General features: G+C 41.0%; 1 protein-coding gene across 1 annotated transcript in view; it reads right to left on the minus strand.

The window, feature by feature from the left end:
* Positions 1–11,506: 11,506 nt before the first annotated feature.
* LOC125453569 (uncharacterized) overlaps positions 11,507–23,753 on the minus strand; it is a 29,584-nt gene continuing 17,337 nt past the window's right edge. Inside the window, exons 6-9 of the mRNA XM_048533334.2 lie at positions 22,733–22,776; positions 21,161–21,235; positions 18,391–18,440; positions 11,507–11,848 (exon numbers count right to left, since the gene is read on the minus strand). Of these exons, the coding sequence (XP_048389291.1) occupies positions 11,768–11,848; positions 18,391–18,440; positions 21,161–21,235; positions 22,733–22,776 (250 nt within the window). The 3' untranslated portion in view covers positions 11,507–11,767. The remainder of the gene's footprint in view (positions 11,849–18,390; positions 18,441–21,160; positions 21,236–22,732; positions 22,777–23,753) is intronic.

Genomic DNA, 23,753 nt, shown 5'->3' on the forward strand with positions numbered 1-23,753 from the left:
CTATCTACCTGGGACTCCACTTTCAAAGAACTATGAACCTGCACTCCAAGGTCTCTTTGTTGAGCAGCACTCCCCATTAAGTGTATAAGTCCTGCCTTGATTTGCCTTTCCAAAATGCAGCACCTCATTTATTTAAAGTAAATTCCATGTGCAACTCCTGGCTCATTGGCCAAGCGGATCAAAATCCAGTTGTACTCTTAGGTAACCTTCGCTGTCCACGACACCTCCCGCTTGGTGTCAGTGCAGACTTAATTACCGTACCTCCTACATTCACAACTGCTGACCCCTTGGGGAAAAGGTCTCCTAATCAATCATCCTCAGGACTTTGTGCACCTCAATCAGATTCCACTCCCCAACAGTCCCCACCACTCTGTGCTAATCAAAACGCCAGCCTGTCCATCTCTCTCCATAGCTGAATTGCACCAGCCCAGGCAGCATACTTGTGAATCACCTCTGTGCTGTTTCTAGTGAAATAACATCCTTCATGTTCTCCCTGGAATGTTCTGACCAGAACTGCACACAGTGCACCAGCTATGCCTTAATAATTTTATATACAGCTCCATTATAACCTGAGATAACAAGGCGTACAGCTGGATGAACACAGCAGGCCAAGCAGCATCAGAGGAGCAGGAAAGCTGACATTTCGGGCCTAGGCCCAAAATGTCAGCTTTCCAGCTCCTCTGATGCTGCTGTGTTCATCCACCTGTACACCTTGTTATCTCAGATTCTCCAGCATCTGCAGTTCCTACCATCTCCATTATAACATGTTTGCTTTTCTATCCAATGCTTTGACTAATTAAGGCAAGTATCCCATACGTGTTAACCAGTTGTCTACTTGTTCTGTTGCCACCAAAGATCTACAGACATGAGTCCCATTAAGCCCAAGTACTTCCTGGTATCCTGCTGTTCAGCTGTACTATCTTGCCTTGTTAATCTGCACAAAATGCATCAGCTGAAACCACAGAACTGAATTCCATTTTCCCCTGTTCATCCTATCTATATCATGCTGTTCTCTCGAGCACTGTCTGCCATGGATCTTCGACAGCTGTACTGACCCCACCCCAGAAGATTCAGCCAAGGCTCCCACTTATGCCAAGTGTGCAAACCACCACAACCTGATTCAGATATATGGCCTAATGAAGTCAAAAAATGATAGAGCCCTTGCTATTTCCTCCATTGTTTTTCTTGAGAGGCAGGGATAAATTTCACCACGTCCAGAGGTTCACCCACTTTAAAAGTATACCAAATCCCCTAATATTTCATCTATCCCTGTTAATCCCATCTGAGTTTCGCACCTCCTCAACTATAATGCCTTCATTAGCCTCCCAACCTTATGTGAAGATAAATGCAAATTATTAAGAATCAATCTGATTTTTTTTCCTTTTTGATCAGTAACTGGCACTACGTTGTGCTTAGTTTAATTTCTTGTTAGACATGTATTTATCTCTCTGGGTGTGGTGACATACCCAACACACCCCAGCATGGACTACAACAAAACATAGCTCAAAACCTCTAGCCATTTAGGAGTGGACAGTATATGCTGGTGACATTCATTCATCACCCATAAGAGAAAAATAATCTCTGTTTTCTTTGATCTATTTTAATTTTTTCTTCCTGTTCCCCTCTTTGTTTTCCTAATTTCCTAATAACTCTAGGCTTTCTGCAGTCCTAACCTATATCCAACAGAGCTATTCATGTGTTCAGCTTTGATAGTACAACAACTGTATCTTATTCATTTTCCTGTATTTTTGATTATGGACTGAATTGGGAAAAACCAAGGACTATGGAGGGGACTTCTACATGTGTTAAAAGAAGGTTACCAACTCTTATTTTAATTGCTGTTTACACTTGTTTGTTCACCTAGCGGGAATGTTTTGTTGCAAACAAACTGGCACCAGGAACAATGTACAAATAGAGATTCACTGGCAACAAATAGCTTCCGGGTCTGTGGAGAAATTACCAATTTTTTGATCACAAAGACCTTCTCGCTGCAATTTGACGAAATAGTTTGTATCCTAGCTCTTCTGTGTGGGGGTCTAAAGTATGCTGTAGTATGTGGGGGTCTAAAGTATGCTTACAGCAGTGTGATTCCCAGCTGGTTCTGTCCCTCAATTCAAACCACGTGTCGTAATTTCACGATTCTTTGAGTGTATCATCTCTTCCTGCAGCTGTGATTGCTCCTTTAACCAAAATTGTGAGAGACCCCTGCTTAATTATCCCACTCTTAAAACCATTTTAAAACCATCACCAGGAATATTCAGCTGCTGTTCCAATCCTTTAACCCATGTGACAGTAATAGCTATGATAGTGAGGAAACAATATAAAATTTAACAGGAGTATTTCAGTTATAAGGAGAGGCTAGATCAGCTGGGACTATTTTTGCTGGAGCATAAGAGGTTGACAGGTGTAATATAGTAATTTATAAAATCATGAGGGGCATAGATAAAGTGAATTGCAAAGGTGTTTTCCCTAGGGTGGTATGAGTTCAAAATTACAGAGTATAATTTTAAGGTGAGAGGAGAAAATTTTAAAAGGGACCTGAAGAGCATTGTTTCCACATAGAGAGTGGCTCATATGTGGAATGAACTTCCAGAGGAAGTGGTGGATGCATGTACAGTTACAGCGTTCAAAAAATCATCTGGACAGGTGTATGAATATGAAAGGTTTAGACAAATGGGGCTAGTTTGGCTAGGGAAATCTGGTCAGCACAGACGAATTGATCAAAAGGGTTTGTTTTCGTGCTGTATGACTCTGTAAATGAGAATTATTTTTTTCAGTTTCAAATTGATCTCATGGCAGATTAACTAAAAGTTCTTTACTCTAAATTCTGCAAACACAGTAAATAAATAATGGATATTATTTGGGAAAATTGCATATTGAGTTACAATATCAAACCTTTTAAAATCATGATTACCTTTTAGTCCTTTGGAGTTTTGTCGAGTCTTGATATTTTTAGTCAGAATATTGGCAGTGAAGAGTGGTGCCCAGCAGCGGCAGCTCAGCAGAGGGGACACAAGCTTGGTAACTAGACCCATGGCAGAATACTTAAGAAGGACTGTAAAGTTGAACACTTATTCTTTATTTCTTCATTTTTCTGCCTTTATATTACATGCTTTGGTTTACTTATCTGTGTTTCAAGATAGCGCTGGAGAGTGGCAACACAATACAGCACCATACTTTTCACTGTATTTTGTACCAATGTACACATGGCATTAAATAAATCAAATCAATATTTGTTAAGGTCCTCAGGTAGTTGGTACTCTGCAGTTATTGATGTTTGTGAAACCAAATTAATCAAAGCTGTTCAAGGCCTAACAAGAATTTCTTGAGCATGACACTCCTTTAATGGTTGTTGACCACTTGAAACATTGATTAACACTTTAAAACTTCAATTAAAGATCCTCTGTGTGGAGAATTTATGCAATAAATTGGATTGTCTAAACCGTATTGATCGAAGATTATGTTGATTATTGTACTCCTTTTCAGGTATTTGGATAAAGCTGCTAATAGTACATTCACTGAATTAGTAACAACTAATAGGCCCATGTTAACAACACTTGGAGGAAGCACTGATGATGCCATGATTGCAAAATGTTCTCTGGTGGATGATTTCAATATGTACCACCAAGAGTGGCTTAGCAGCAGCACTTCTGATCAAGCTGGTCGGGTCCTAAAGGACATAACTGCTAGACTGGGTCTGTGGCAGATCGTGAGAAAACCAACGAGGGAAAAACATACTTAATCTCCTCCTTACCAATATACTGGCTGCAGTTGCATCTGCCCATAACAGTGTTGTAAGAGTGCCACTGTACAGTCACAGAATCGTGCAGAGTGGAAACAGACCCTTTGTTCCAACTTGCCCCTGCTGACCAGACATCCTAAACTGATCTAGTCCCATTTGTCAGCATTTGGCCCATATCCCTCTAAACCATTTCTAGTCATGTACCCATCTAGATACCTTTTAAATATTGGAATTGTACCTTTCTCCACCTCTTCCTCCGGCAGCTTATTCTATACACACACACCCTATCCTTGAAAGAATTACTCCTTAGCACCTTTTTAAATCTTACCCCTTTCACCTTTTAAACTTATGCTGTCCAGTTTTGGACTCTCCTATTTGGAAAAAGGAATGTGGCTGTTCAAACTATCCATGCCATCTCATGATTTTGTAAACCTCTATAAGGTCACCCGTCAGCCTCTGTTCCAGTGAAAATAATCCCAGCTTATTCAGCCTCTCCCTATAGCCTTAGTGGAGATGAAGCCCTGCCTTCACACTGAAAATATTTTCCATCGTGGTGTGTGGCATTATCACTGTGCTACGTGGGACAGATTTTGAACAGGTCTAGCAACTCAAGACTGGGCATCTATGAAGCACTGTGAGCTATCGACAGAAGCAGAATCACTCTGCAACGTCATGGCCTGGCATATCTCCCATTCAACCATTACCATCAAGTTAGGTGATCAACCCTGGTTCAATGGAGAGTACAGGAGGGCATGCCTTGAACAGAACCAGGCACACCAAAAAAGTGGAGTCAACCTGGTGAAGCTACAAAACAGGACTATTTGCATGCCAACAGCATAAGCAGCAAGTGATAAACTGAGTCAAGCAAATCCACAATGAACAGATCAGATCTAAAGTCTGCAGTCCTGCCACATCCAGTCATGAATGGTGGTGGAAAAGTGAACAATTTAGTGGAGGAAGAGACTCCACAAATATCCCCATTCTCAATGATGGAAAGGCCCAACATACCAGAGCAAAAGATAAGGCTGAAGCGTTCACAGCAATCTTCAGCCAGAAGGGTCAAGTGGATGATCCATCTTGGTCTCATCCATTGGTGCTCAACATCTCAGGTCCCAGTCTTCAGCCAATTCAGTTCACTCCACGTGATATCAAGAAAGAATAGTGCAAAGGCTATGCATCTTGACAACATTACAACAATAGCACTGATGACTTGTGCTCCAGAACATACCATTCTCTTAGCCAAGCTGTTCCAATAAGGCTACAATATTGAAATGTACCCAGCAATAAGGAAAATTGCCCAGGCATGTCCTGTACACACAAAGCAGGACAAATCCAACCTAGCTAATTACCACTCCATCAGAGTACTCTCGATCATAATAAAGTGATGGAAGGTGTCTTCAGCAGTGCTATCAAGCAGTACCTGTTCAGCAACAACTACTCAGTTACACCCAGTTTGGATTCTGCCAAATCCATTACAACCTTGGTTCAAACATGGAAAAAAGAGCTGAATTCCAGAGGTGAGGTGAGAGTGGCATCCCTTGACATCAAGGCTATATTCAACCGAATGGCATTAAGGAGCCCTAGCAAAACTAGGATCTGTGAGAACCAGGAGGAAAACTCTCTACTATTTGAAGTTATACCTGGAATGTCAGATATGGCTCCAGTTGTTGCACGTGAGTTATCTCAGTTCCAGGACATCTCTGCCGGGGTCCCTCAGGGTGGTGTCTGAGGCTCAAACATTTTCAGCTGCTCTCTCAATGACCTTCCCTCCATCATAAGGTCACAAGTGGAAATATCCACCAATGATTGTACAACGTTCAGTAGCATTCATGCCTCTTCAGATATTGAAGAAGTCCATATCCAAATGCAACAAGATCTGGACAGTATCCAGGCTTGGACTGACAGGTGACATTCACACGACAGATATGTCACCCAAGATAATGAAATGTGAGGCTGGATGAACACAGTAGGCCCAGCAGCATCTCAGGAGCACAAAAGCTGACGTTTCGGGCCTAGACCCTTCATCAGAGCTTTGTCACCCAATGGCCATCTCCAATAAATGACAATCTCACTCTACCCCTTGACAATCAATAATGTTGCCATCACTGAATCCCTCAGTATTAACATCCTTGGGTATACCATTGACCAGAAACTCAACTGGACTCCCCATATAAATATAGTGCTACAACAGCAAGTCAGAGTTTAGGAACACGGTAGCAAGTAACTCACTTCCTAATTCCCCAAAGCCTCTACCAGTCACAAGTCAGGAGTGTGATGAATACCATCCACTTGCCTGGCTGAGCGGAGCTCCAACAGCAAGCAAGAAGGTTGACACAATCTAGGACAAAGCACCTCACTTGATTGGCATCATTTCCTCAAGTATCCACTCCATCCACCACCAATGTTCAGTAGCAGCAGTATGTACTATCCACAAGATACACTGTAGAAATTCGCCAAACATCCTTTTGTGAAAACCACGACCACTTCCATGAATAGGGAAAAGAGCAGCAGATGTATGGGAAGACTATGACCTGCAAGTTCCCCTCCAAGTCACTCACCATTCTGACTTGAAAATATGTTGCCATTCCTTCTCTGTCATTGGATCAAAATCCTGTAATTCCTTGCTTAAGGGCATTTTGGGTCAACCGACAGTAAAGGGACTGCAGTGGTTCCAGAAGACTACTCACCACCACGTTCTCAAGGGCAACTAGAGACAAGAAATAAATGCTGGCCAGGAGGAAGGATATGAATCACTTCTGCAGGCTTCTTAGCCTCTGACCTGCTCTTGTAAGCACAATATTTAAGTGCCTAGCCTGGTCCAGTGTTTGGTCAATGATAAGCTCTTGATGTTGATAGTGAAGGATTCAGCAACAATAATTCCATTGAATGTCAAGGGGCAACAGTTAAAATCAGTTTGAACTTGGGCTGCTTCAGCATCTGAGATGTTGAGTTTGGTACTATGCATTGTGTAATCATCAGCAAACATCCCACTCTGAATTTACAATGAGGGATGGTCATCGATGAAGTTGCTGAAGACTGTCAGCATAGGGCTGGTGGTGGAGTGGTAGTATCCCCACTTCTAATCAAGAAGACCCAGGTTTGAATCTCACCTGCTCCAGGGGTGTCTACCACTCTCTCTGGATCAGTTGATTTGAAAAATGTAAGGGTCCTCTTGTAGCATAGTGGTAGTGTCCCTACCCCTGGACCAAGAGACCTGGGTTCAAGTTCCACCAGCTGTAGACATGAATAATAACACATTTGGACAGAAAAATAGGGTATTTAAAAAAGACCCTGAGGAGCTCCCATGGAGATATCTTGAAGCAGGGATGACTGACCTCAAACAAACATAACTATCTTCCTTTGTGCCAGGTATGACTCCAACTGTTGGTGAGATTCCCATTGACTTTCATTTTGTTGGTGCTCTTTATATAACATACAATCAATTGCGACCTTGCTTGACACCCTCACCTCACCTCTGGAATTTAGGTCTAGTTTGAACTAAGGACTGTAATGTGGTTAGGAGCTGAGTGCCCCTGGCAAAACCCAAATGTTATAATGGTATCCTTTGTCTAAAGTTTCTCCTTCTCCCCAGGAAAGGAAAATCAATAGTTGCTGCTCTCATACAGTTCCCTTTCATCATCAAAGTACAAAGTTTTGCCCCACATCAAAAAGAAATGCTTGATGGGGAATAGGACAAAACTGGGCAGATTTCTTTTCCTCTTTCCTCTTGTACCAAGGTATTGACTGCTTGCTGGCATGTGTTTCCACAGGAACCAAACACCCTCTCATCTAATATCAACATCGCTATCTTTAAGCAACCTCATCAAGGACTAAGTGTTTGCTAACTTAACAGTTTTGGATAAGTGTGAGCTTGACCTCTCATTCAGCTGTGATGATTCAGTTACTGAAATGTTTTCTGATATTCATGGTCAGTGCTTGCAAATGTGCACTTCTAGCTATGAATGTGGAAAGTTCATGACTACAGTCAGTACCCCCCACTGGAATTTTTGAAACACATAATCATAATGTAGCTGCTACCCCTTGTGAACTTTGCTTATTCAACACAGAAAGCTGAGAGTCAGTGAAATTTCAAAACTCTGGGGCAAAATAACCACGGAGCAATTCTATTTAGATTAGAATTTAAGAATGTAAAAAGACATCATAAAACACACACCTCATCCTGTGATTTGGTTATCAGCCAACTTTTGCAAGAAGCTTTTCTGCTCTTCTCATGCTTTGAGGGAAAGATTACAATGTTGAAATTATTTTGGCTGCAGCATTAACTTGTATTCATAGAGAACCTGTGATATTGAGGCATATTACAGAGGGAGAAAACTAAACCTAAACCAAAACCAAAGGCCTGAGGTGTAAGTAGTTAGAAGTTTAGTGAAATAAATAGGTTTTAAGCAAAGGAAGAGATGGAAGTGTAAGAGGGCTTTAGAAAGGACTACTGAAAATCATCTGCCAATAGCAAAAGGAAGGGGCATATCAGCACAATGCTATTCTAATTGCCTCATTAGAAAGTGAGGATCTCCTTTAGATTTCTCACAGATTTAGGCAGGATGGTCACTGCCCTATGGATTGGGTGTCTTTTGGCAATAAATTGGCCCCTACTGTCCAATATCTAGCCTTAACGGTAGTGCATCCCAGCATTACACTGGATTTTGTCTACTGCACATGACCCCATATGAACTTCTCCTGTGTTCACAAAGGTGAATTGGAATATTTTGTGAATGGCGAGTGTTTTATTATCAAGTGATCAAAAGCAATCAATGGTATCAGGGACATGCAAAGAAGATGAAAGTATGCTGCTAAAACTCAGTGTCAATTATTCATAAGATCAGAAATCACACAACACCAGGTTATAGTCCAATCGGTTTATTTGAATAGGTTTATTTGAAAACAAAAGCTTTTCAAATAAACCTGTTGACTATAACCTGGTGTCGTGTGATTTCTGACCTTGTCTACCCTAATCCAACCCTGGCACTGTCACAACATTTATTCATAATTAACCCTTCTTGTAGTGTCTGTCTCCTGTTTCCCTTGCCAGTTCTTTTCTGTGGCATGGTGTGTGAGGAATATATTCTGTGATTCAGACATCATAGAATCCTTACAATGCAAGTAGATGCTATTCAGGCCATTGATTCTGCACCGACCCTCTGAAGAACACCCCACCCTGACCCCACATTTACCATTGCTAATCCACCTAACCAGCACATAGCTCCAAGATGGCGGCAGAATAGGGCTCCTGAACTGGAACTCATCCACACCGACCACTTTTCTTTCTTCTTTTTGCACCTTTTCCTTTTTTTTAGTTCTCTTTTCTCTCTACTCACCTTCTGGAGAGTGCTAAGTCACAGAGGCAGTGATGGTGACAACAGCCCCGGGGGGCCCCAGAGCAGAACAGTGGCAGTCGATGAGACAGAGGCACAGGATTAGAGAGATCAAGCCCAGCACAAGAGAGAGAGGATGGTGGTCGGCAGTGTGAAAGCACGGAGATTAAGAGATTGACCCCAGCACTGGAGAGAAATTGAGCCCCCGTGAGGAAAGATCAGCATGAAGCAACCACAGATCTATAGCTAAAAAAAATTAAATTTGGTTCTTTTAACTTTATCTGTTATGTACTACTTTCTGTTGACATGAACTGAAATGTTGAACTTCAAATTTATTTTTCTACTTTTTACCTAGGTACTTTGTGCCTAAAATAACACTGTGAGTGGCAACATTGTAAACTTTTCACAGTACACCTGTATCCCTGTACTTGCACACACATGACAATAAAACCTAATTCTGGATGTGAGTTTGCTCGCTGAGCTGGAAGGTTAGTTTTTTGACGTTTCGTCACCATTCTAGGTAACATCATCAGTGAGCCTCCGACGAAGCGCTGGTGTTATGTCCCGCTTTCTATTTATCTGGTTAGGTTTCCTTGGGTTGGTGATGTCAAAAATGACATCACCAACCCAAGGAAACCTAAGCAGATAAATAGAAAGCGGGACATAACACCAGCGCTTCATCGGAGGCTCACTGATGATGTTACCAAGAATGGTGACGAAACATCTGAAAATTAACCTTCCAGCTCAGCGAGCAAACTCACATCCAGAACCTCAACCTGAGCTACAAATCTTCTCAAAACTCGCTAAAACCTAATTCTACTTCTAACCCACATATCATGGAGCAATTTGGCATGGGCCAATCCACCTAACCTGCACATTTTTCAACTATGGGAGGAAATTAAAGAACCCAGTGAAAACCCACATAGACATGGGGAGAATGTGCAGACCTCACACAGACATCACCCGAGGCTGGAATTGAACCTGGGTGCCTGGTGCTGTGAGGCAGCAATGCTGCCCATGCTGTGCCAACATGCTGTCCATTTCACAACAGAAGTAGATGTGGGTCAGTCCTGTGAAGATAAGTTTTTAAATAAGCTAAGATGCCATTTGGAATATTGTATGTGACTGCAGTCGAATGCTTGTAATTGTTCCAGTCGTGTTAACAGATGAAATATTTCTGCGGTGGGATTTATAACAGTCTGAGTTAAGGGAACAGAAAGCCATTGAGTTTAGTTTTGACTTCTGAACTGAAATTTCAGGCTTTTAGCTCAGAAGAACCAAGAGTTCAGCTATTTTTTTTTCTTCATTCATGGGATGTGGGTGTCACCAGCTGGGCCAACAATTGCTGCCAATCCCTAATTCCCAGGGGCAAACGTATCTCCTAACAGAAGAATCAAGTTAGTTCAAGGAACCAGATTATTTCAAAAAAAAATTCACTTTGAGTTTGCAGGCTGTAACCTCTCGATTCCGATTTCCTAAACCTTTTCAGTTCTCAAATCTTCAGGTTTATAGAACTGAAAAGGTTTAGGTCACCAGAATTGAGAGGTTACTGCCTACGAACTCAAAATGAATTGGTTTTTCTTTAATGAAAAAGCCACAGCAGTTCAAGGAGAAGAAACTGGAAAGTATCATTTAAGAGTTTTAAAAACATGAAATTGAGTATCTATCAGATAGTGTTGTGAAAAAGTTCAAAAATCTGAGGTTTGTGTTAAGATCTTTTTAACAGTCTTCTGTATTATTTCCTTTGTGTAATAAACTTGAGTTCTGTTGCTGATGAACATCCTCAGCCTCTTGTGAAATATTTCTATGACTAATCACAGTAACCAACTACAAAAATTAAGTATATGATCTGTCAAACAGATCTATCTATACCATTTTGGGATAAAACAAAGATCTGCAGATGCTGGAGATCTGAAAACAAACAAAAACAGAAATCGCTGGAGTCACTCAGCAGAGTTCTGAAGAAGGGTCACTGAACTCAAAATGTTAACATTGTTTTCTCTGCACAGTTAATACCAGGCCATTTTGAGATCTGACTTTTCCAGTATTACCATCAGCAGGGATATAAGTGGTTAATGTCTGCATTTCACCTTTGGATAACTAAAGATAGAATCCCATATCCTATCAACTTGTGGTACAATAAGTTTGGCTGCTCTTGACATGAGCTTCAAGGAAGACACTGTTTCGGAGAGACTAACAAAAAGTATTATTTGTAACTCTCCACTTACCAGCTGAGACACTCTTGAGAGGGAAGGCCATTTGTCCTGCATATAATTCTGCAAGTGCAATCCAGGCTATTTCTACTTATCGATCCAAGGGCACAAATTTATTATATCTAACTTCTTAATTGAAAGATAAGAATAAAGTAGTTCTAACAGCACAGTTTATTCAACCAAGCAAAGAGCAGTCATGTCAAGCTTCTTTTCTGTGCTATTATAAAAATAGTGCATTTTAAAGGTCCCATGCATCTATAACAGCAAAATCATAAAAGGAGCAATGTTTATGTTTCATTAAAAATTAGAATAGTTAAAATTACGTAGAGAATAAAGGATGCATTTAGTTGACTTAACAGATCCTGTGAATCATGCTCATTGGATGTTTGTCAGCAAGCATAGCACTGGGACTACATTAACACAAACTGCTCTATCTCTGAGGGATCAAAGTAAACTTGAGGCAGAGATGTCAAATTCATTCATTCCTGGTCTTCATCTTGAGAGTTCACATCTTCTGATTCATTTGTATGACTGGAGTCACCGATATCAACTTCTTTCACCTAATGGAAAAGTACTATTTGCATTTTAATTTATTTTATATTCAATACAATTAACATAGAACATAGAACATTACAGCACAGTACAGGCCATTCAGCCCTCATGTTGTGCCGACCTGTCATACCAATCTGAAGCCCATCTAACCTACACTATTCCATGTACGTCCATATGCTTATTCAATGACGACTTAAATGTACCTAAAGTTGGCAAATCTACTACCGTTGCAGGCAAAGCGTTCCATTCCCTTACTACTCTCTGAGTAAAGAAACCACCTCTGACATCTGTCCTACATCTTTCACTCCTCAATTTAAAGCTATGCCCCCTCGTGCTCGCCGTCACCATCCTAGGAAAAAGGCTCTCCCTATCCACCCTATCTAACCCTCTGATTATTTTATATGTTTCAATTAAGTCACCTCTGAACCTTCTTCTCTCTAATGAAAACAGCCTCAAGTCCCTCAGCCTTTCCTCGTAAGACCTTCCCTCCATACCAGGCAACATCCTAGTAAATCTACTCTGCACCCTTTCCAAAGCTTCCACATCCTTCTTATAATGCGGTGACCAGAACTGTACACAATGCTCCACCTACGGCCGCACCTGAATTTTGTACAGCTTCACCATAACCTCTTGATTCCAGAACTCGATCCCTCTGTTAATAAAAGCTAAAACACTGTATGCCTTCTTAATAGCCCTGTCAACCTGGGTGGCAACTTTCAAGGATCTGTGTACATGGACACCAAGATCTCTCTGCTCATCTACACTACGAAGAATCTTACCATTAGCCCAGTACTTTGCCTTCCGGTTACTCCTCCCAAAGTGCATCACCTCACACTTGTCTGCATTAAACTCCATTTGCCACCTCTCAGCCCAGCTCTGCAGCTTAGCTATGTCTCTCTGCAACCTACAGCATCCTTCGTCACTATCCACAATTCCACTGACCTTAGTGTCGTCTGCAAATTTACTAACCCATTCTTCTACGCCCTCATCCAGGTCATTTATAAAAATGACAAACAGCAGTGGACCCAACACCAATCCTTGCGGTACACCAAAAGTAACTGGTCTCCAGGATGAACATTTTCCATCAACTACCACCCTCTGTCTTCTTTCAGCAAGCCAATTTCCGATCCAAACTGCTATATCTCCCACAATTCCATTCCTCTGCATTTTGAACAATTAAATCACATTACGTCAAACTCTTTGCATGTTTACTCTCTGGTTACTTTCTTCCTACAACATACTTTATATCACGCTCCACACTATGCAATTGATTAGTTCGCACAGTACACCAACACATACCGCATCATGAATTTTTTTCCAAAGTAAATGCACTCACAGAAGGTGTAAATGTATTATTCAAAATAAATGCAATAGATATATGGCATATGTTGTAACTTGAAAGCCATTCTTATTGATCAGCATTTTAAACATTAGCACTTGATGATGTGTCCACACAAATTGTAATATTTCAGAAAATCTTGTATAAAAACAAAAAAGGTTACAAATACCTTTTAGCAAACTAGGGGAGGAAGATTGAGTTACTATCTCGGTGGAAATAGCTGTTTGAAAGTGGAAAGTGATTTTCAGAGCACCAGCACGATGCAGGGCTCTTGAGTTCTTTATTCCTGAAAAGTAGGTCCATTGTAGGTCTGGAGCAGCAAGCAGAGACATGGAAGTTGTGATGCAAAAGGATGAATGTGGTTAGACCCTGCAATACCAAATTCTCTATATGGGGGTGGGGGAAAGGGGGACTACATTAGCATAGATAAGTGTTTGTCCAGTGAATAGAAGGCAAAGTGGAGAGAAGTGGATTTTTTCAGTTTGGCACTAATGTTGTGCCATCGGGATCAGTGCTCAATCCTCAACAATGTGCAATCTGCAGCTGTAATTTAGATGACGGCATAGGTATAGTAATTTGCCGCTGATATCAAGACGTTAGGAAATTGAGTTATGTGATCTAAACTGTGGATTTACAGATATGATTTTTAATGTTATTTGGTGTGAGTTTAGTTTTTGATTGAGTAACCTATGAGATTTTCTTTATGAAGTCAGTAAATAGTTTGTAAGCATTTCTGTAATCATTGATTTCTTTTTAAAACAGTTTTTTAAAAACCTGTCTGTACAGTAAATGGATTTGCGCACTAATGGTCTTTTTGTTTCTGAAAGGTAAAGTCACTATTGACATCAACCTCTCAAGATGTTAGCTGCGGAGATTCTGATGAGAATATTATGCATGATGATTTTAGGAACTGTACCAAGAGTAGTGTTTTAGGTACTGTATGAAAACTGTTCAATTTCTCTTCCATTTATAAAAGAGTGTTTTGGGATTAAAGAAATTACACTTTTACTATAGATTAGGTTGGACATCTGACCACAATCAGATCAACTGTAATTTTATCAATAAGTGGACCAGGCTTGACAGGCCAAATGGCTACAGCAAGTAACTTTTCCAATGTATCAATTTATTGTGTACTGCTGCAGAAAGTACTCTGACAGGTGAAACCATTGAATACCCTTTTCTATGGATGTTACCAAGAAAAGGAGAACACTTCGGACCTTTCCTGAATTACTGACCTCTCTCACGTTATCTATTCTATTCTCACAACTCCATCTGAAAACCCTAGAGCATTTGCTAATAGAAATTTGAAGGTTGAGGCTGATATGGGACCATTAACAACTGGTTTATACTCACTTCACATGTCCCTGCTATTTATAATACCACCTTTACCCTGTGCCAGTGTTTAATTTACCTCTATTTTAAACCCAAACCAATAGGTGTCAGCCTTGCTTGGGAAGAAGGGAGAACCTGGCTCCTGATTGTCAGGAGGGATAATAACAAAATGATGCAACTGGAGCCCAGAGTAAACCCATGATGTTCTGAAACAGTTGCCACTACCTGGAAGAAGTGGTGGAACTTGCTGAAACGTTTGACAAAGAGATTTAGCGTAACTGCAAAAGAGCTATTGATATCAGCTGAATTCTCCACAACTCCAGCACATAGCATACCATTTAATCTAGAACAGAAAGAGCACTGGACAGCAATAGCCCCAGCTGTCAGACCCGTGCATTAGCAAATCATCAAGAAACAGCTCTGCAGCATCATCTATTTCCCTTCAAAACTGCTCATAATCATCTTGACTTCAAGAATACCAAGGCTTCACTGTGCAACTGCAAACTATTTCATAATGGTTAATTGCAATACAAGTGACTAGAAATGGAAATCCTATGAAAGACAATGTTCAATTTACAAACCAAAGAAGTCTGGCCTCAACTCTGGTTAATGTAGCAAAAACAGAAAAGGTCCTGAGACTATTGGAATTGTTATCCATTTTAGGATCATAGATTTGATTAATAGTGGACACGATCTAGTGAATGGGTAGCATAGATTAATTTACGTAACTAAATTGAATGAGGGGGTATCTATTCTGTAATGCCTGAAGCTTGCAGTTACTGACATAATCAAGACAATGGGGATCACATTGCTGATGTAATTGACAAATATGGGCTTGAGAAATAACTGAAATGACTGAGAATCTCAATTTACGTGCAGCCAAGAACAGAAAAAAATCAGCAGATTTGTTACCGAAACAGCTAAGAAGCAGACTTCAGGACATAAAGAGTGATACTTTATATATATTAATATATTTGATTCAAATATGAAATAATTGGGAACAGTAATGTAAGAAATTAGTTCTGAGAACAGAGGGGAAGGCATTCTGTGTTAGTATTTCAAACCATCATTGAACCAAAGGTTGGCAACAGCATAATGATGCTAAAGACCAAAACAGTGATGTTATTCATAGTGTAGCTTAAGTCATGACATTCAGTTTCAGTATTCTATAAATAAGATACATATAATTGTTTTAGTCTATCTGCTGTTTTTAACAGTTGAGTTCCAGCTCTGACCTCTTACTGAAAAACATTTCATCCTCTTCATAACATGTATTATGACACACAGCTAACTTCACAGTGTAAGAGTTGGCCAAATCTATAGAGCAGCTCATCTAACTCAGAAAGTAATCCTTGACCTTTCACAATAAGTTAGATCAAATATTCTGGCTCAGATTTTGCTAGGAACTCAAACCAGTACCATAGGGTCCCTTGAACAATGCAGAAGAAAGTAATTTATGGAGTAAGGTGAGTTAAGGCATTTAATACATTCTGTACTAGTTTCCAGGGACTTTTCCACCACTACTCCATTACTTCTGCCAAAGCAGAACTGACATACAAACCAATATTTCCAAAATATAGGGCAACTTGAAAGTATAATGAAGTATCTGAATGCAATTAGTGTTTAGAAATTTACAAGGATTTTGCCAGGATTGGAAGGTTTGAGTTATAAGGAGAAGCTGAATAGGCTAGGGCTTTTTTCTGTGGAGCGTCAGGAGCTGAGGGGTGACCTTACAGAGGTTTATAAAATCATGAAAGACACAGATAAAGTGAATAGCCAACGTCTTTTTCCTAGGGTAGTGGAGTCCAAATCAAAGCCAAGAACAGAAAAAAATCAGCAGATATATTACTGAAACAGCTAAGAAGCAGACGTCAGGACATAAGGAGTGATACTTTATATATATTTATATACTTGATTCAAACATGAAATAATTGGGAACAGTAATATAAGAAATAATATAAGAAAGTTTAAGGTGAGAGGGCAAAGATTTAAAAGGGACCTGAAGAGCAACTTTTTCACGCAGAAGGTGGTGCGTGTATAGGCTGACAGAGGAGGTGGTAGAGTTGGATACAATTACAACATTTAGAAGCCACCTGGATAGGTACATGAATAGGAAATGTTTAGAGGGATATGAACCAAATGCAGGCAAATGGGACTTGATTAGTTTATGATATCCGATCAGTGCAGATGAGTTGGACTGACGGGTCTGTTTCCATGCTGTATGACTCTATGACTCTAAGGGAGATTTGCTTGAAGCAGCAAAGATTGGCCCAACCAATGTGTCCACTTTACATGGATGTACTAAAAGGAAGCTGAATATTCAACAGAGGCCATGAAATTGAAGGTTATTTTCAAAAACAAAAATGAAAACCTTTATTTTGTGGCCTATTGGATCTGTCCAGAAATATGTGCAAGTAATGGCACTTATCTACAGAACTGACTTTGTGCTTGTTATCATGTTCAGCTATACAGATAACAATCATTTGAAAGAACAAAAACTGAAGTTGCTGGAAAAGCTCAACGTGTCTGGCGGCATCTGTGAAGAAAAAAGTCAGAGTTAACATTTCAGGTGCAGTGACCCTTCCTCCAGACTGGTGAGGACTAGTTCTAAGGAAGGGTCACTGGAATCAAAATGTTCACTCAGATTTTTTTCTTCGCAGATGTTGCCAGAATTGCTGAGCTTTTCCAGCAATTTCTGTTTTTGTTCCTAATTTACAGCATCCGCAGATCTTTCAGTTTTTAATCGCCTGAAAGAATTAGCTGTCATGACGTATATCCATAGTTTTCATCTTTTTTTCACAGAAATACAAATAATGTAACTGGGTCTTTTTGCTTTAGTGTAGAAGTATGCAGTAGGCATTGCTTATTTTATTGCACTTGCTGCCTGTCTCAATAGATGGCAGTGAAAATGAAAACCTGACAGAAGGGATTCATCCAATATTACCTATTTAAGCACCACTACCTCACATATCTCATGAACCTCATGTAGTCCCACTTACATCCCCTAATCTCCTGACAGAGCTCAATGAGCAGGCTGGGAAAACAAACAAATATACATGGAATATAAACTGAGGTGCCTATACCATCAGGTTTTTGTGAACAGTATTGATTACACTTCCTATCTCCAGGTCAGAAGGGGTCATTTCTATGTCCTGGTCACGAAAGTGTGTCACTATATGTCCCATTGTTAGCCAAACAAGACCTGAGACCCCGTTTAGAAAAGAGGGTTGGGGTTCTTGTGGACCAGTGGTAATGTCCCTACCTGTGGACCAGGAGGCCTGGGTTCAATCCCCATGTACTCCAGTGATGTGTACGAAAAGACTGATTAGAAAATATCTTGAAAGGTTTGATGACAGCACTCTACCCCAACTATTGGCTGGTTGTGGTTGGTTCTACTGCACAAAAGACAATAATAACCAGATAATCTGTTAGGGGGGAGGTAGTAGTGTTGTGGCATAATGTCACTGATCCAGTAATCCAGAACCTCAGCTTAAAATCCTACAGCGGCAGAAGGAGAAATCTGAATTGATCGGATCTGGAATAGAAAGCGAGCTTAATTCAACCATGCGACCATTTTTGATTGTCACAGAACTCACCTGATTCACTAATGCCCTTTAGGGAAGGAAATTTGCTGTCCTTACCTGATCTGAACTACATGTCGCTCCTGCCTCACAGCAATGTGTTTGACTTTTAACTGCTCTCTGGGCCATTAAGAATGGGCAATATTGCTGGGCTAGACATAATGCCCACAAGTTTTATGTTTTTAAATGTGCACAAATTTTTAAAAACCTAAAATCATTCCATAATGAGGAAGTTATCAGTTGTAAAGGTGTTAAGGTGATTTTTATTAACCCCCATATTCTTTCAAAAGTGCCTGACCTCTGCTTCTGTTAAATCTTCATCTTCATCTTTTGATCTGTTCATTTCTCCTGGAATAATACAGTAAGACAATAAGCTAATGCAACAATCAGAAAAAATACATAAGGATGTCTTAAAAAGCAAGCTTAAGTCACAGTGCCAATCTTGCAGGTTTTTACTTCAAGTAAGTGCAAAATCTTCAGCATAGATTGTCCTTTGAAAAAAATGTTAGTTCTATAACTACTGAAGGATTAGGATTCTTTATGCAAGAAGCCTTTGTGGCCAAAGAGAATCCAAAAAGAATGAAGTAATCAGAAAATTGTATTGTGGTGACTGAGTGGGATCATTGATGCTAAAAGGTATCTGAACTATTCGCTAGACATGACCATGTATGAAGACCTGAAAAGAAAACATTGAAGACCACAATGAAGATCTAAATGTAGTAAGTAATTATTCCATTCTGGGAAAACTAGAGCATATGTTGTTACTTGCCTACCTTTCTGTTACCAATACAGCAATAAAACATGAAATAAAATGAAAAATGCGGAAAATACTCAGCAAGTCAGGTAGCACCTGTGATAAGAAATAATTAATGCCTCTGGTTGAGATGACCTTTCATCAGAATGTAATAAAACAAAGATGTTTTCATGCTGTGGCATATCAATAACCAGATGCTGTTTGAAAGTTCAATCTCTGTTTTAACTTCTTCCTCTCCTTAAAGACAGCCTATGGTAATGCCACAAATTTACCTTTGTCCCAGTGTCATTAATAATGTGTATGAACCTAGACTGTGAGCATTTGTAAGATAATAAAATGTGAGGCTGGATGAACACAGCAGGCCAAGCAGCATCTCAGGAGCACAAAAGCTGACGTTTCGGGCCTAGACCCTTCATCAGAGAGGGGGATGGGGAGAGGGAACTGGAATAAATAGGGCGAGAGGGGGAGGCGGACCGAAAATGGAGAGTAAAGAAGATAGGTGGAGAGAGTATAGGTGGGGAGGTAGGAAGGGGATAGGTCATTCCAGGGAAGACGGACAGGTCAAGGAGGTGGGATGAGGTTAGTAGGTAGATGGGGGTGTGGCTTGGGGTGGGAGGAAGGGATGGGTGAGAGGAAGAACCGGTTAAGGAGGCAGCGACAGGTTGGACTGGTTTTGGGATGCAGTGGGTGGGGAGGAAGAGCTGGGCTGGTTGTGTGGTGCAGTGGGGGGAGGGGACGAACTGGGCTGGTTTAGGGATGCAGTAGGGGAAGGGGAGATTTTGAAACTGGTGAAGTCCACATTGATACCAGGCGGAATATGAGTTGCTGTTCCTGCAACCTTCGGGTGGCATCATTGTGGCACTGCAGGAAGCCCATGATGGACATGTCATCTAGAGAATGGGAGGGGGAGTGGAAATGGTTTGCGACTGGGAGGTGCAGTTGTTTGTTGCGAACTGAGCGGAGGTGTTCTGCAAAGCGGTCCCCAAGCCTCCGCTTGGTTTCCCCAATGTAGAGGAAGCCGCACCGGGTACAGTGGATGCAGTATACCACATTGGCAGATGTGCAGGTGAACCTCTGCTTAATGTGGAATGTCATCTTGGGGCCTGGGATAGGGGTGAGGGAGGAGGTGTGGGGACAAGTGTAGCATTTCCTGCGGTTGCAGGGGAAGGTGCCGGGTGTGGTGGGGTTGGAGGACAGTGTGGAGCGAACAAGGGAGTCACGGAGAGAGTGGTCTCTCCGGAAAGCAGACAGGGGTGGGGATGGAAAAATGTCTTGGGTGGTGGGGTCGGATTGTAAATGGCGGAAGTGTCGGAGGATGATGCGTTGTATCCGGAGGTTGGTAGGGTGGTGTGTGAGAACGAGGGGGATCCTCTTAGGGCAGTTGTGGCGGGGGCGGGGTGTGAGGGATGTGTTGCGGGAAATACGGGAGACGCGGTCAAGGGCGTTCTTGATCACTGTGGGGGGAAAGTTGCGGTCCTTAAAGAACTTGGACATCTGGGATGTGCGGGAGTGGAATGTCTTATCGTGGGAGCAGATGCAGCGGAGGCAGAGGAATTGGGAATAGGGGATGGAATTTTTGCAGGAGGGTGGGTGGGAGGAGGTGTATTCTAGGTAGCTGTGGGAGTCGGTGGGCTTGAAATGGACATCAGTTACAAGCTGGTTGCCTGAGTGAGGAAGAACCGGTTAGGGAGGCAGAGACAGGTTGGTACCTCCCCACCTATACTCTCTCCACCTATCTTCTTTACTCTCCATCTTCGGTCCGCCTCCCCCTCTCTCCCTATTTATTCCAGTTCCCTCTCCCCATCCACCTCTCTGATGAAGGGTCTAGGCCCGAAACGTCAGCTTTTGTGGTCCTGAGATGCTGCTTGGCCTGCTGTGTTCATCCAGCCTCACATTCTATTATCTTGGAATTCTCCAGCATCTGCAGTTCCCATTATCTCTGATACTATTATCTGTGAGCATTTGTGTTGTTTAAGTGAAAGGAAATATCACAATGGCTGACATTCATTTCTTTAACTAACAATTTGGGGAATCAGTCAGTTTTGTATGATTTGGAGATTCCTCATTAAGAAGTTATTGGGAAGAAATTATCTCCTACTCTGTCTTCTTCCACATCTGGAAAAAAATGAGCATGGGTATTGGGCAGCGAGTGTCTTCTCACACTTACAGTTACAAATGGGACAGGGAAGCCAAATAAAAAAGAGAAATATGAACTTGAAAATACCATGGAGTCAAGTGCAAAATAATTTTGACAAATAAAATGGTGTAATTAATAAACTACATGGTTAATTTTCTCAGATGTAATTACTCTCACCATGAATGTCATCTGCAGCATTCCCAGTGACACCATTTTCACTTTCTGTCTGTACCAGGCATTGATCTTGGGTATCTTTTCAAAAACAGCAAACAACAAAGAGAGGTGCAACTTAAAGAAAATGTAATGCCAGTGTATGATAGTTTGGTTTAATACACCATATTGAGATGCGTAAGAAGTATAACACTGCAAAATCCAGACACACTGCAGCTAGAATGAATTCTTTTTTTACATCAATTTGAAATAATGTCAGCTGTAGCCACAGTTATATTGGTAGGAGAATATGGAAAGGTATTTTTCCATAAAGAGCAAAAGCAATATAACAATTAAGCAGAACTTTAAGCTTTGTATTTTACATTGCATCATGAGTTCCTCAGGATGGTGTCCTCGAGTCAAATGGACCATTGGAGTTCTGTCCACTTGTTATTTATATGCATCAGTTTTCTGGGGTGGTTGGCATTACTTCCAATTCTGTTTTTCAGTGGTTTGTATATCGGTCCAATTCAGTGTGTTTTTTGATGGAGTTCTGATGGGAATGCCTGGCCTCCGGGAATTCCCTGGCATGTCTCTGTTTGGCTTCTGCTATTATGTCCCAGTCAAATTTGTGTCCTTCTTTGTTTGTGTATACTGAGATAAGTGAGAATTGGCAGCTCGGAAATAATGCCAACCACCTCTCAAACCGAGACATATAAATAACAAGTGGAATAGAACACCTATGCTTCACGGCAGGCGCTCTGACAATTCTTACCTAGCAGGGTGTCTAAATGTCTGCAACTAAACACACTGGCTCAGTAAGCAAGCCTACAACCACAGGGATTTTGCAAAACAAAATCAAAACGTGCTGGAGACACTCAGCACATCTGGCTGCATCTGTGGAGAGAGAAAAATAGTCAATGCAAGAGGAGTCATACTGGATTTAAGCATTGTTATTTCTGTCTCCGCAAATACTTAAGAATCTGCTGATTTTCTCTCGCAGTTTTTATTTATCTTTCAGATTTCCAGCATCTACATTATTTTGCTTTTGCAGAATTTGTTACCCTGGCTAGGGAATCTCGAATAGGCTGCAACTTCAGGGTAAGGCATTGGTCATTTACAACTGTAGCAAAGTAAAATTTCTTCACCCAGAGTTGTGAATCTTTGCAGTTGTCTATTCCAGAGGGTTGTGGATGCTCCATCATTGAAGATATTTAGGACTGGGCTGTACTGATTTTTAGTTCCTCAGTGTATCATGGGATCGGGGGAGCCAGTGGCAAAGTGGATTTGCTGTTGAAGGATTAACATTGATTGTATTGAATGAAGATTCAGGTTCAAGTGGGTGTATGGTTTATTCCTCCTCTTATTTCATACATTCTAAAATTGAAAGTAGTCATACTGGACTTCACTCACTGGCCTTCAAGCATCTAATTTCAAAGCAAAATGGAGCCGGCCTGTTATGAGATAATTTCTCAGTGTTGTTTTCCAGACATACAGCATGTACACAGGCTTCAGGAAGGAAGAAAACAAGATATTGTTTCAAAGCAAGGCATCCTCAAAAAAAAAGTGAAAAATCAGATAAGCTTTGTTCTTTCTTACCAGGTGGCTTTCCATCTCCTGAGGAATCATGGTTGACTAGATCACTGCAATAATAATTTTTGAAAGTAAGAGCTTTTTTAAAGAAATTTAAAGACTACAAAATAAATAGCAAAATAAAGCTCTACACTAGCATTTACCTACTAATAGATATTCTGATATTCGTCTCACCCAATTGTGGCGTGTTTTCAATGTATAATTATAATTATACAACGTTTTCAAATGTTGCCAGGCAATAAGTTTGTGGAGTCAGCAAAAGTGCAAATATTTAGCATGGAGCAGATGGGCACATGTGGCAGCTCTGGTGATATTCTGTCACTAGACTGCATTGTGTGGCCGGGGATCTCACCACCACTCACAGCCAGTTCCTAACCTATTGGTGAGTCCTCTCAGTCCTTTGGGCAAAAACACAAATCAATTACAAAGATGTAAGCCTCAAAATTATTTTGAGGTCCAGGCCATTTCTCTGCCCCACAGTCCACAGGCACAAGGATGCTAATGAGCATCGCATCACTTGATATGTTGCTGTCTACCAATACACCAAGTCTCAGCCCTGCCAATGAGTTGGGACTTCTTGGGATCAAACATCTATTGCCATAATTTGCCTTATAAACAGGGAACATCAAAACCTCCCTTTACAAGACAGTCAAACCAGTATAGGTCTCATCTGCATAGTTTACAGCATAATTCACAATGCAATGTGTGACCATTTTGCTGCATATAAACTGAATTCCATTTCTCAAATGCCAAAACTTTCCGAAGCAATATGGTAGAAATCTGACTGCATGAGATGTATCAGCCAGTTTGAAGTATTGGCAATCTAAGCACGGTGCTCGATGATTAGATTGCCTACAGCGTGGAAACAGGCCCTTCAGCCCAACAGCCCAACAAGTCCACACCAACCCTTGAAGCATCCCACCCAGACCCATCCCCCTATAACCCACACACCCCAAACACTATGGGCAATTTAGCCTGGCCAATCCACCTAGCCTGCACATCTTTGGGCTGTGGGAGGAAACCAAAG

This window comes from Stegostoma tigrinum, chromosome 6 (genome assembly GCF_030684315.1).
Source record: "Stegostoma tigrinum isolate sSteTig4 chromosome 6, sSteTig4.hap1, whole genome shotgun sequence".
Classification (NCBI taxonomy): domain Eukaryota; kingdom Metazoa; phylum Chordata; class Chondrichthyes; order Orectolobiformes; family Stegostomatidae; genus Stegostoma; species Stegostoma tigrinum.